We start from the raw sequence: 12,260 nt of genomic DNA, 5'->3' as shown, positions 1-12,260 counted from the left end.
GAATGTTGGGACTGAGGCCAAAGATAGGGGAGTGGCCTGGGAGGGCAGACAGATTCCACCTCTGACACCTCTGGGTGGCACAATCAGGTAAATCAGGCTCTCCAGGCTGGCTTCTCTGAACAATGGGATACCTGCCTCAGGAGTTGCTGTGAGGACTGAGGGCTTAGCACATCACTTGGTACAAGAAACTCAAAAATCCAACGGAGCTCTCAGTGGTTTCACAGAGGTGGTGGCAGCTGAGCATCTGGCCTCAGAGGATGTTAGGATTTCACTCCGTTACTCATCTGTCCCTTTGGCCATTGCCATCCTAGTCTGTCTCCACAACTTCTAGAAGGAAAGGTCGGGGCTGAGACTGACTTTCGGCTGGCACAGGGCCCGGACGAGGTCAGTGAGGCATTTCAGATGCAGAGTTTACCGGGATGCCAGCAAATCGCATAATACTTTAATCCAATGTGGTTTAAAAAAAAGTTTTTAATTAATGCAAAAGTCCATGATGAATAAAATATCAAAAATTAAAGATAGGATCCAACCTTGCACGACCCTGCTTCACTCACTTCCTGCTAATCCACGGGACCGGGGAGGGTGACTGAGTTACCCCTCAACACACAGAAGAAGGTAGCGGCCGTCCAGCTTGCAGGCGCAGCGAGTGGGTGCGCGTGGCGGAGCGGGCGCGCGCAGGGGGCGGGGCCTGGCCGGGGTTCCCGCGCGCGGCGGGAGTTTCGGGTTTCGGTTCGCAGCGCCTGCGCGCAGAGGGGACGGCCCGCCCCAGCCTGCCCGGGTGCCCGCTCCGCCCCCGGACTATGTAAAGCAGCCGGGCTGGGGTCGTGCCACCGCTGGACTCCCGTGTCCCTCCGCGCAGGCCGGCGGCCTCGGAGCGCTGGTGCCGACAGAGGCGGCGACGGCGGCGCCCCTCCTCATCATGGTGAGAGGCCGGGCGGGGCCGGGCACGGGGTAGCACTGGGGCAGGAAACAAGTGTCGGGGCCCCTTGGGAGGAAGCGTCTTGCAAACGAGGACCCGGGGCTCCGGGCTCGACTTCCAATTGTCTTGGTACTCAGGGCAGCCCTGAGATCTGGAAGAAGCTGGGCGGGGGGTTTCGGAGTGCCGGAGAGGCCACTGGAGAGGGAAACGGTAGCGTTCCTCAGGAGGGGACTCGGGACCGTCTCATCACGCGGAACCGCTGCCCCGCGCCCGGGTGCGCGCGGGAGGCGGAGCCAGTTCAGAGGAGGGGACCCTTTACGGTAAAAGCTGCCATCCCTTGTGGCTTCTAGAAGATAGGAAAACAAGTGGCTCCGAGAGGCGGTTCTGACACACAGCACAGCGGCGGGCAGAGCTGGATCCTGATTGCAGGTGCCCTGTGCTGCCCTGTCCTGGACAGGCACAAAGACTACGACTTTGTGGGGGCCGGGAGAGGGTAGAGGAGGAGGTGGCAGGCTCGGTGAAAGAGGGCCTTTGTCCAGTGCTCTCCTGCCCTGCCCCCCACCAGCCTTTCTGTGGGACCATTGTCCCCGCATGCCAGACAAGAGAGTATTATCTGTTGCGGCCATTGTTGGGGGAAGGGAGGCAGTCTTGGGGTAACCCGTCTCCACTCCCCACCCTTCTCTGTGCACTCAGCCGTGGCAGCTGTGGCTTGGCCCAGACACAGAGACCCCCACCTCCAAAGAGGACGTCCTTAGTAGGTGCCAAGCATATAAGAGTGAGGCCAGTCCCAGAACCGCAGGCTCCTGGCACGCCCTGCATGCCTCGAGCACGTTTTCCTTTCCGAGGTGGCAGCAATGGGGAAAGCGCACGCTTAGGAGAGCTTCAGACAAGATTCCCTCTTCCTCCTCCACGACCAGAAGCGGAAAGGTGCTCCCGGACCGAAAGGGACAGAAGGTCCAGCACTGCCCTGCTTGGGAAGGCGCCCACACCCAGTCTAGGGACTAGGGGTAAGGCCGGCGGGGAGCCCGCGAATGACCTGGGCTGACATCTCTTCCCCTCCTTACACAGAACAGAGGCTTCTCCCGAAAAAGCCACACATTCCTGCCCAAGATCTTTTTCCACAAGATGTCATCCTCAGGGGCCAAGGACAAGCCTGAGCTGCAGTTTCCCTTCCTTCAGGATGAGGACACGGTGGCCACGCTGCAAGAGTGCAAGACGCTCTTTATCTTGCGCGGCCTGCCAGGAAGCGGCAAGTCCACGCTGGCACGGGCCATCGTGGACAAGTACCGTGATGGCACCAAGATGGTGTCGGCTGACGCTTACAAGATCACCCCCGGCGCTCGAGGAGCCTTCTCTGAGGAGTACAAGCGGCTCGATGAGGACCTGGCTGCCTACTGCCGCCGCCGGGATATCAGAATTCTTGTGCTAGATGACACCAACCATGAGCGGGAACGGCTGGAGCAGCTCTTTGAAATGGCCGACCAGTACCAGTACCAGGTGGTGCTGGTGGAGCCCAAGACGGCGTGGCGGCTGGACTGTGCCCAGCTCAAGGAGAAGAACCAGTGGCAGCTGTCGGCTGATGACCTGAAGAAGCTGAAGCCTGGGCTGGAGAAGGACTTCCTGCCGCTCTACTTCGGCTGGTTCCTGTCCAAGAAGAGCTCCGAGATCCTCCGCAAAGCCGGCCAGGTCTTCCTGGAAGAGCTGGGGAACCACAAGGCCTTCAAGAAGGAGCTGCGACAATGTAGGTGGCAGGGTGGGGCCTTATTCATAAGCCCACCTTGCTGGGCACAGGGCGCTGTGGGCATAGGACCATGGGGCACGAAGCAGCAGGAGGCAGAGAAAGGCTCACCTCAGAGCGGGCAGGGGCAAGCAGTGTGTCCCAGTGGTAGCCTTGGGGAATTGGCAGCACATTGGGAACACGGGGGCCTCCCAGAGCTCCTTTCCTCCCACTACACCTTTCCTTCTAGCCCTCTTCTCTCTGACACCCTTCTCCCAGGTTGAATGTAGACCACCGTCCCGTCTTGGAGGTCGGAAAAACTGTAGTAACAGGAAATATGTCCTCTTCTAATGTAACCTTAGAGGGGGAATCAAGCCCAGTGTTTTCCAACTCATTTTTAGCAGCAGAATCATGTTCCAAAATAATAATAATAATGACATGAAATTGTAAGCTGCAAAAAAATTAAAACTAGGACTATTGTGGCTTCACTGGGGATGGTTCTCAGGCCTCAGGCTACTTGATTTACTCATAGGTTTGTGGCATCTTACAGCTCCAGAGGACACACACTTAGGCCAAAATCTGTTTTCAGATGGAAAAACACGGGCCCAGGAGGGATGTGGGGTTTACGGGCTTGAACCCTGGACTCTGGCTACTCTAGCTGGGTTCTCTCTTGGCATGGGCTTTTTGCTCCAATGATAGGTTTGGGATAAAAAGGGGTCCTGGTGGCTCTCCTGCAGTGACCTGTTGGAGAAATGTCACCCACTAATCCATCTATATGCCTTTAGGCCATTTCTGGTTGCCCCCAATTTTATTTATTTATTTATTTATTTATTTATTTTGACACAGGGTCTCCCTCTGTTGCCCAGGCTGGAGTGCAGTGGCACTGTCTCAGCTCACTGCAACCTCTGCCTCTCAGGTTCAAGCAGTTCTCCTGTTTCAGCCTCCCCAGTAGCTAGGACTACAGGTGTGTGCCACCACATCCAGCTAATTTTTGTATTTTTAGTAGAGACGGGGTGTCACAATGTTGGCCAGGCTGGTCTCGAACTCCTGACCTCAGGTGATCTGCTTGCCTCAGCCTCCCAAAGTGCTAGGATTACAGGCGTGAGCCACTGCGCCTGGCTGCCCCCAATTTTACATGATCTTCATACCTGAAATAGCCCCACTCTGGTTTGTTGACATTGTGTATATTGCACAGAAGCAGGGAATTTGTGCCAGTATGGGTTCTCAGAGAACTTTTTTCTCAGCTCCTAAACTTGAACTCTGCAGTGAACTGTGGTGCTTGCAGTGACATTGGCCAGGAGCAAGCCCTGTGCCTGTGAGCTGGTGGCTCTGCCCTGGAGTGACTACTGCTCAAAGTTGCTTTTAATATTTATTTATTTATGAGATGGAGTCTCTCTCTGTCGCCCAGGCTGGAGTGCAGTGGCATGATCTTGGCTCACTGCAACCTCCGCCTCCTGGGTTCAAGCAGTTCTCTGCCTCAGCCTCCTAAGTAGCTGGGAATACAGGCACCTGCCACCATGCCTGGCTAATTTTTATTTATTTATTTATTTATTTTGAGACGGAGTCTCGCTGTGTCGCTTAGGCTGGAGGGCAGTGGCGCGATCTCGGCTCACTGCAAGCTCCGCCTCCCGGGTTCACGCCATTCTCCCGCCTCAGCCACCGAGTAGCTGGGACTACAGGCGCCCGCCACCACGCCCGGCTAGTTTTTTTTTTTTTTGTATTTTTAGTAGAGACGGGGTTTCACCATGTTAGCCAGGATGGTTTTGATCTCCTGACCTCGTGATCCACCCGCCTCGGCCTCCCAAAGTGCTGGGATTACAGGCTTGAGCCACCGTGCCCGGCCTATTTTTATTTTTTTGTATTTTTAGTAGAGACAGGTTTTCTACTATCTCTTGACCAGGCTGGTTTTGAACTCCTGACCTTGTGATCCACCCCTCTTGGCCTTGCAAAGTGCTGGGATTACAAGTGTGAGCCACCACGCCCGGCCTATTTTTATTTTTATTTTTATTTATTTATTTTTTTTGAGACGGAGTCTTCCTCTGTCGCCCAGGCTGGAGTGCAGTGGCCGGATCTCAGCTCACTGCAAGCTCCGCCTCCCGGGTTCACACCATTCTCCGGCCTCAGCCTCCTGAGTAGCTGGGACTACCGGCGCCCGCCACCACACCCGGCTAGTTTTTTGTATTTTTTAGTAGAGACAGGGTTTCACCATGTTAGCCAGGACGGTCTCGATCTCCTGACCTCATGATCCGCCCGTCTTGGCCTCCCAAAGTGCTGGGATTACAGGCTTGAGACACCGCGCCCGGCCTTATTTTTTAATTTATTTTGATACAGTCCCATTTGGCTGCCCAGGCTGGAGTGCAGTGGGGCAATTCAGCTTACTGCAACCTCCATCTCCCGGGTTCAAGCAGTCCTCCTGTCTCAGCCACCCAAGTAGCTAGGATTACAGGTACCCGCCACCATGCATCGCTAATTTATAAATTTTTAGTCGAGACAGGGTTTCACCATGTTGGCCAGGCTGGTCTCAAACGCCTGACCTCAAGTGATCCACCCACCTCGGCCTCCCAAGTTGCCGGGATTACAGGCGCTAGCCACCGCGTCCAGCCTATTTTATTTGTAAAGGAAAACTGGAATCTTTTTCTGCCCACGGTTACAGCAGGAGAAATGTAATAGACCAGCAAGGCTGCTCTCAGGAGAGGCCTTCCTCCCCTCTGGAGGGCAAGACATCCTCACGGGGACTCAATTCAGAATGTAACAGGAAAAAGCGAGTGATTCCAAAGACAGCCACAGGTGTGGAGTCTGGAAATGAAAATCACAGATAATCCACTCCCCTTTGTGTCTTCCAGCCCCATAATGTCACCCCATTATAGCCCAAGACCCTTTCTGTACCAGGAGGGCCCCCATAGGCTCTCATTCCCCAAACCGGCCTGCAAGGTGTGTATTAAACTGATGGTGACGTTGTGACTGTCCAGATGGGCCCCTGAGTGAAATGGGTCACTACTGATAGTTCCCTGGTGGTCCTGGGAACACTAGGGTGTATGGTCACCCTAACGGTTGTGCTGGATTGATAGATAGGGTTGGTCACTTGCCCCAGGCCGATGGCTGGTGCGCAGCAGGGCTGAGATGTTCACTGTGTTCTGGCTGTTTCCACCGTACCACATTGTTCCCAGCCCTGTTTTCTTTCCACCCCACTTTTTGAGATGTGGTGCTAGTAAATCTTAGATTCCCTTGGCCTGTACTGCCTGCCTCTGTTACAAATGCCTTAGAGTTTGGGGAAGAGATGGAAAGATCTATACAATGTAAAGCCAGAGAATTTTAATTAATTAATTTATTTTTTTTTGAGACGGAGTCTTGCTCTGTCACCCAGGCTGGAGTGCAGTGGCGCGATCTCGGCTCACTGCATCCTCTGGCTCCTGGGTTCAAGCAGTTCTCTACCTCAGCCTCCCGAGTAGCTGGGATTACAGGCATCCACCACCACACCCGGCTAATTTCTTTGTTATTTTTAGTAGACAGGGTTTCACCATCTTGGCCAGGCTGATCTTGAACACCTGACCTCGTGATCCGCCCACCTCGGCCTCCCAAAGTGCTGGGATTACAGGTGTGAGCCACCGCACCCGGCCTGAGAATTTTAACTTTTTATTGCTCTAAAGTTGCCATTGGTTTGACCACCTAACAAACGAATGAGCTGTAGTGGGTTGCTGGAGAGGTGATGCTTAGCGTCCGAGTGTTTTGCGCTGGGCCTCTGTGGTCCTGGTGGCGGGTGATGGTATGCCCCTGCTCCCCTGCCCTGACTGCACCCTTTTTCTCCTGGCAGTTGTCCCTGGGGATGAGCCCAGGGAGAAGATGGACTTGGTCACCTACTTTGGAAAGAGACCCCCAGGCGTGCTGCACTGCACAACCAAGTTTTGTGACTACGGGAAGGCGCCCGGGGCGGAGGAGTATGCTCAACAAGATGTGAGTCTTCCCCAGGGACACATTGGGGAGGCGGGAGGTTGCAGAAGAAGGGGCTGCGGCATCTTCTGGAGATGGGTACCGGTGCTAGGCAGGGACCAAAACCAGATGGCAGCTCAAGAAAAATGGCATCTCCTCCTCCTAGCTCCCCTGTCCCCAGGCATAGTTGCATAGACCTCAGCCGCAGGTTCTAAGGAGCCTGCCCTGGCAGTATCGCCAGCCTGTGCATTCGCCTGCCCCCAAGCACCTCCACCTTCTGCAGATTCATGGAGAATGCTGGTCCGCAGTGGGCTCCTGCTCTGGCCTCTCTCAGCCTGTTTTGCCTTCCAAAGACTAGGAGTCCCTCACCACCAGGGAGCCTGGTGCACTGAGGTCCCCAGGTCTGAGGTCTGGCCTGGCCCCAGAGTGAGGGAGTTTCATACGATAGTGAAGCTTATTGGCTAATGGGTATGAGACCTTTCTGCGCCACACAGCTGGCACCTTACACCCACACAGCCACTGACAGTGATCCCTGAATGCCAGGCATGTCGCCCAGATCCGCACAGTCTCCAGCCTCCAAGTGTCCACCCCCAAGTCCACTCTCCCACTTCTCTGCCTAGGTTATTAGCACAATCGTTTGTTCACTGGAGTGTCCTCCCAAATGGAAGCTCCCTGAGGGCGTTTTTAGGTTTCGTTGACCCCTGTGGTTCCAACACCCTAGCATAGTGGAATGAATATGTAACAGCTGAGCTGCCATCCCTAACCATACCTTCATTTAGCATTTAAGTACCCATTTCATGCCAGACACTGTTGGGACAAGGTATCGTGAGCAAAAATAGAAAAGCTTTTATGCTGAGATGGGATGGGCTTTCTCAAAGAATCAGATAGAAGCAGACTTATCATCAGATGGGAACCAAAGTGTAAGAGCAGGTTTCCATCAAGGGCAAGTCTGACCTCACCCTGCCCTCCAGGGCGCTGCTTGGGTCCCAGGGGAAGCTGAGCAGTGCCAACAGTGGCAGCAGCTGTGTGCGCGCACACCCTTCTGGGCTCTTCACCTAGTCACTCCCATGACCACATTAACTCTGGAGTAGGCTCTGGTTCTCCCTGTTTTATGGGTGACGAAGCCAAGGCACCGAGAGGTCAGCCAGCCTGCTGAGGCAGGAAGCAAGTGTGCAGGGAGCTGGGCTCCCTCAGGAAGTCCGGCTCTCCCCATGTGGCCCTGTCTGAGTGCCTTTGCGTTTCTCACTTGAGCCTGGAGCGCCCGGGGAAGGTGCGTGCCGCAGGTGTTAGTGGATGTTGGGCCTATACCCGACCCCTGCTCAGCTGTGCTCACTTCTGTTAGACTTCCTCTCCTCTCCTCCAGGAGGGACCCTCCCTGGGTCAGCTGTTCCTCAAGAGCCCACCATCTCTAGCTTGGGCCCCTCTTTCTCACTCTCCCCAGGTGGTAAAGAAATCTTACTCCAAGGCCTTCACACTGACCATCTCTGCCCTCTTTGTGACACCCAAGACGACTGGGGCCCGGGTGGAGTTGAGTGAGCAGCAGCTGCAGTTGTGGCCGAGTGATGTGGACAAGCTGTCACCCACTGACAACCTGCCGCGGGGGAGCCGCGCCCACATCACCCTCGGCTGCGCAGCTGACGTAGAGGCCGTGCAGACGGGCCTTGACCTCTTAGAGATTCTACGGCAGGAGAAGGGGGGCAGCCGAGGCGAGGAGGTGGGCGAGCTAAGCCGGGGCAAGCTCTATTCCTTGGGCAATGGGCGCTGGATGCTGAACCTGGCCAAGAACATGGAGGTCAGGGCCATCTTCACGGGGTACTACGGAAAAGGCAAACCCGTGTCCACGCAAGGCAGCCGGAAGGGGGGCGCCTTGCCGTCCTGCACCATCATATGAGTGTTCTCACCACCACGTATGCCCCTAGAAGGGAAGGGGAGGAGAGGGAAATGTGCCCTCTGCTTGATCCTTGTTTTGTGATTTTTTTTTTTTTTTTTACTCAAAGTTAACTTACCTGTAACTTTTTAAAAACTTGTAAAATAACTGACCCTCCCTTCCTGTCCGTCCTCTTCCCCTCTAATGCTCACACTCCCAACACAAGATGGGCGGGGAGGCACCATTCAGGAACCTGGACCAAAGCTAACGAGGCTGGACCAAGCCAGGAATGGGGCCACAGCCAGAACCCTGAGCCCTACTTCTAGGTTCTGGTTAGCTCAGCCCCAGCCCAGCCGCTCTGCCCAGAGCTGGGCGAGTGGGGAGACACCTCAGAACCCCGCAAAACCCACTGACCAGAGGCAAAAGGCAATGGGGCTGAGGGTAGTTTTCCATGGTCACAGAGAACTAGTGGTGGCTTTGAGAAAGGGAGGACCTCTGGGCTTTGATTCCATCTCCTTGTCTTTTTTCTTTCTGTTTTTAGAGCCAGGGTCCTGCTGTCTCCCAAGCTGGAGTGCAGTGTTGCGATCATGGCTCACTGCAGCCTTGAACTCCTGGGCTCAAGCCATCCTCCTGAGTGATCCCATTTCTTAATCAGCATAGCCCCAAGAAGGCTGGGGCTATTTACCAGGGTAGAAAAAGGAGCTTACCTCCCACCTTTGGTCCTAAGTCCCTGCCTCCTCCCCTGCACACCATAACTAGGTAACAGTTTGATAACTAGGGAAGAAAGCAGAACAGTTAAGCAGCCGCCACATCCCCGCTGGCTGGGGGCCTCACTCCAGGAAGGGGCTGGACTGGCTGTCCTTTCCAGTGGCGTGACTCCTCTGTGTAGATGGGGAGATCGAGGCCAGAGGCAGCACCCTGGTGAGGAAGCTCCAGTCCTGCTCTCTACCCAGCCCATTTTGCCTCCATGGTGCCTCTGGAGGCCTCTGGGCCTCCTCTAACGGGGGCTGGTGGGCACCAAGAGCCAATGGAGTAGACCCCTGGCTGGTAAGGGCCAAGTCCCACCGGTTGCTTCTGGGAAGGGGTTTCTAACACTGGTCTATGTGCTGTGGTTCCTGGGGTGCCCTCCACTGCCCTCTGTTCAGTAACAGGGCCTTGCTAATCAGGTTGTCACTCAACAAAAGTACTTTGGATTTAAGTTACTATCCTGGCTTTGCCCAACCTCAGCAACTTGTAAGACTGATAATGAAATAAATCATGTTAATCCTAGCTGTGTGCAGTCTCTCTTACCCTTCTGTGCCCAGCTCAGTCTTCCCTAGGGCTGGGTGTATTAGGACTGGCTTTGTCCCACAGCTTGGGGCCATCGGTCCTGTCTCCCCTCTGCTGGCCGGGCACAGCTGTGGTGAGGTTGGGCAGCTGAACAGTGTTGGCTTTCATGAGGAGGCAGAAAGCAGAGGCTGGCCTCAGACTCATACAGAAGGTGGGGGTTGGCTGGGTATGAGGGACATGGAGCACAAAAGCCTCTCATCCCCCGTTAACCAGGGCACCAGGCCCACAGGTGTCCTCAGCCCACTGGATCAGAAAGCTCATCCCCCATTAACCAGGGCACCAGGCCCACAGGTGTCCTCAGCCCACTGGATCAGAAAGCTCATCCCCCATTAACCAGGGCACCAGGCCCACAGGTGTCCTCAGCCCACTGGATCAGAAAGCTCTCAGTAAGACCTGAAGCTCCTGGTATGGGTTTCTCCCAGTTCTCTAGGGAAGGCCACCTGTAGGTCACTGCAACTTCAAGCACCAGGGAAGACCTAACATTTGAGTCCCTTCCAGGCCATCAGAGGCCTAGTCAGCCACAAGGGAAACTTCCCAGGCCTGACTCAGGCATCATTTCACCATGGCTAAGGCACCAGCCGGGGAAGACTTGAAAGAAAGGGGCAGGAGCTCAGATGAAAAGAAATCCTAAGTTACCTTTCTAGGTCAAGGCCTGTCCCTGGCCATCTCTGAGCTTCAGCTAGAGCTTCAAGTCTCTGTCTAGAGCTCCTGGGAAGGCTACTTACATTGAACACCATGCTTGACAGGACAGCATGGTGCATGCCGCTGCATCCATGAGCAGCGTGTCTCCTGCATGCAGAAAGGGAGCAGAGAAGGCCAGGGGTTTTTGCTAAAAATAGTGAGTGGCCAGACCAGAGCTGTGGAGCCACCTGTCCCACTTCAAACAGGTCTGGGGGTCAGGAGGCAGGGTTTTATCTCTGTCTACCGTCTCCCTCAAACCCACACTGCAACAGGAACTGTGAGAGCCTTTGTAAGTAAACTGCCCTGTCTAGGTCAGTACCCACCTGAACTTTGGATGCACACAGCTTCTAGTGATTTCTGGGGCCCCACTGTAAAGTGAGCATGCTTTCTGAACTCGCTTCTCCATGACTGATGTCAGGCTGGGCCCAGCGGCACAGCCAGGGCCTGCCTAGCACTCACATGCTGGACAGGTCTGGGAGAGGCAGAGTGCCCCACCTGCCACTAGGCTTGGTGCCCACAGCCCACCTGTGGCAGCTTGCTGCACCCGAAGTCCAGGTCGGCCTCAGCTCTGGCTCACAGACTATGGAGACAAAGCAGATGCCAGAGCAAAGGGCCAGAAAGGGTCAAAACATTTTATTCTCTTCTTTTTTTCTTTTTTAATAAAGTTAAACAGTAAAACAAAAATTCACAAGCTGCCTCCCTGTCCACCCCGCCTCCCTCCCCTGCCCATGGTCTTCGGCATTGGTTCCCTTTGCTCCACCCCACTCACAGAGACACAGGGCATCCAACTGAGAAAACGAAACTGCTCTAAGTACATGGAGACGTGATGAAGGGAGGAGGTGAACTGTTTCCACATTCAAGATTAAACTGAGTGAATCTGCATTTTCTGGGTTCTGGGTGGTTGCCCTTCATTAGCCAAATTGAAAAAAGAAACTCCCTGGACCAGATGCTGAAAGAGAAAAGAAGGGCTTGGTAGTTGGCTCTGGATTTTCTAGGGAAGATCACTTTGCTCTGATTATGGAAAAGTCTTCAAGGGTTGCTTCAAACTCAAACGCAGAGAGAAACTCTATGGGTAGCAAACAGCTCAGGCTGTTTTGGGGTGCAAGAGGGAGTAGGTGACCATATTATACGTGGGCAGCTTCTAAACACCTTTGCTCTTGCAGAGAAGCCTCGGCAGTAGGCAGTCAGAGATGCCCCTGACCCTGCCGAGATGCAGTGGCTAAAGGTCCCAAGGCAAGGGGTGCCTTCCTGTCTTCATTCTTAGCAACAGCCGAGTGGATAGATGCCATGCTAGATGAGAATTCAGCCGCCCCCTCTCATGGCCCCTCGGACTCCCGGAGAGCTGACTAAGTGGCAGTGAGTGTGTTGGCCTGTGATCTGGGAACTCCCAGGAACAGCAGGCCTACCTACCTTCAAAGCTGAAGCCACCAGGACCGCCGAAGAAAGCCTTGAAGATATTGTTTGGATCAAAATCTGTAGAGCAAGGCAAGTAACATGGAAGGGAAAAAAAGGTGAAAAATTAGAAATGTTTGAAGAGAACTGATGACACTGAGAACAGATCTCCAAAGCTTTCCTGGAGAGTCTCACTCCCTCCTTTCCCAACACTTCAGACTGCAGGTGAGCCAACCTGCCCCACCCCGTGCAAACATGCTACCTGATCCCACTCCTAGGACATGTTCCCTTCTCCTTCCAAGTGCTGCCCCAAAGGAAAGCTTTCTCTGCTTGAGCTTGCTTTGCTCGGCTGTTTTCTCAACAAATGGAATGCCATTTGCACTTACACAAGACTTTCCCCATACTCTGTCTCCCTATAATGCTGGAGC

At 54.4% G+C, this 12,260-nt stretch overlaps 2 protein-coding genes across 4 annotated transcripts in view; one reads left to right on the top strand and one right to left on the bottom strand.

The window, feature by feature from the left end:
- The first annotated feature begins 723 nt into the window (after positions 1 to 723).
- On the top strand, positions 724 to 9,699 carry CNP (2',3'-cyclic nucleotide 3' phosphodiesterase). Of its 3 annotated transcripts, none has more exons than XM_010386400.2 (4): positions 724 to 922; positions 1,988 to 2,660; positions 6,448 to 6,587; positions 8,005 to 9,699. In XM_010386400.2, the coding sequence occupies exons 1-4, from the start codon at positions 920 to 922 to the stop codon at positions 8,452 to 8,454; spliced, it is 1,266 nt and encodes a 421-aa protein (XP_010384702.1). In that variant the 5' UTR covers positions 724 to 919; the 3' UTR covers positions 8,455 to 9,699. The 3 variants fall into 3 exon arrangements, with proteins under 3 accessions (XP_010384702.1, XP_030779319.1, XP_030779318.1); XM_030923459.1 differs by lacking the exon at positions 724 to 922 and adding an exon at positions 1,027 to 1,239; XM_030923458.1 differs by lacking the exon at positions 724 to 922 and adding an exon at positions 1,233 to 1,348.
- A 1,341-nt stretch (positions 9,700 to 11,040) lies between these two features.
- The window catches only part of DNAJC7 (DnaJ heat shock protein family (Hsp40) member C7), a 43,550-nt gene continuing 42,330 nt past the window's right edge, over positions 11,041 to 12,260 (bottom strand). Inside the window, exons 13-14 of the mRNA XM_010386389.2 lie at positions 11,851 to 11,913; positions 11,041 to 11,389 (exon numbers count right to left, since the gene is read on the bottom strand). Of these exons, the coding sequence (XP_010384691.1) occupies positions 11,352 to 11,389; positions 11,851 to 11,913 (101 nt within the window). The 3' untranslated portion in view covers positions 11,041 to 11,351. The remainder of the gene's footprint in view (positions 11,390 to 11,850; positions 11,914 to 12,260) is intronic.

Source organism: Rhinopithecus roxellana, chromosome 19 (assembly GCF_007565055.1).
Source record: "Rhinopithecus roxellana isolate Shanxi Qingling chromosome 19, ASM756505v1, whole genome shotgun sequence".
In the NCBI taxonomy this organism is placed as follows: Eukaryota; Metazoa; Chordata; class Mammalia; order Primates; family Cercopithecidae; genus Rhinopithecus; species Rhinopithecus roxellana.
The sequence above is the reverse complement of the archived record's forward strand: the minus strand, read 5'-3'. Positions and strand labels throughout refer to the sequence as shown.

What these genes read in the sequence shown, in the direction of transcription:
- CNP (XM_010386400.2), top strand. An exon ending in CAAGAAGGAGCTGCGACAAT is followed by an intron (nt 2,661 to 6,447) that starts GTAGGTGGCAGG and finishes TTCTCCTGGCAG; the next exon opens with TTGTCCCTGGGGATGAGCCC. An exon ending in AGGAGTATGCTCAACAAGAT is followed by an intron (nt 6,588 to 8,004) that starts GTGAGTCTTCCC and finishes CACTCTCCCCAG; the next exon opens with GTGGTAAAGAAATCTTACTC.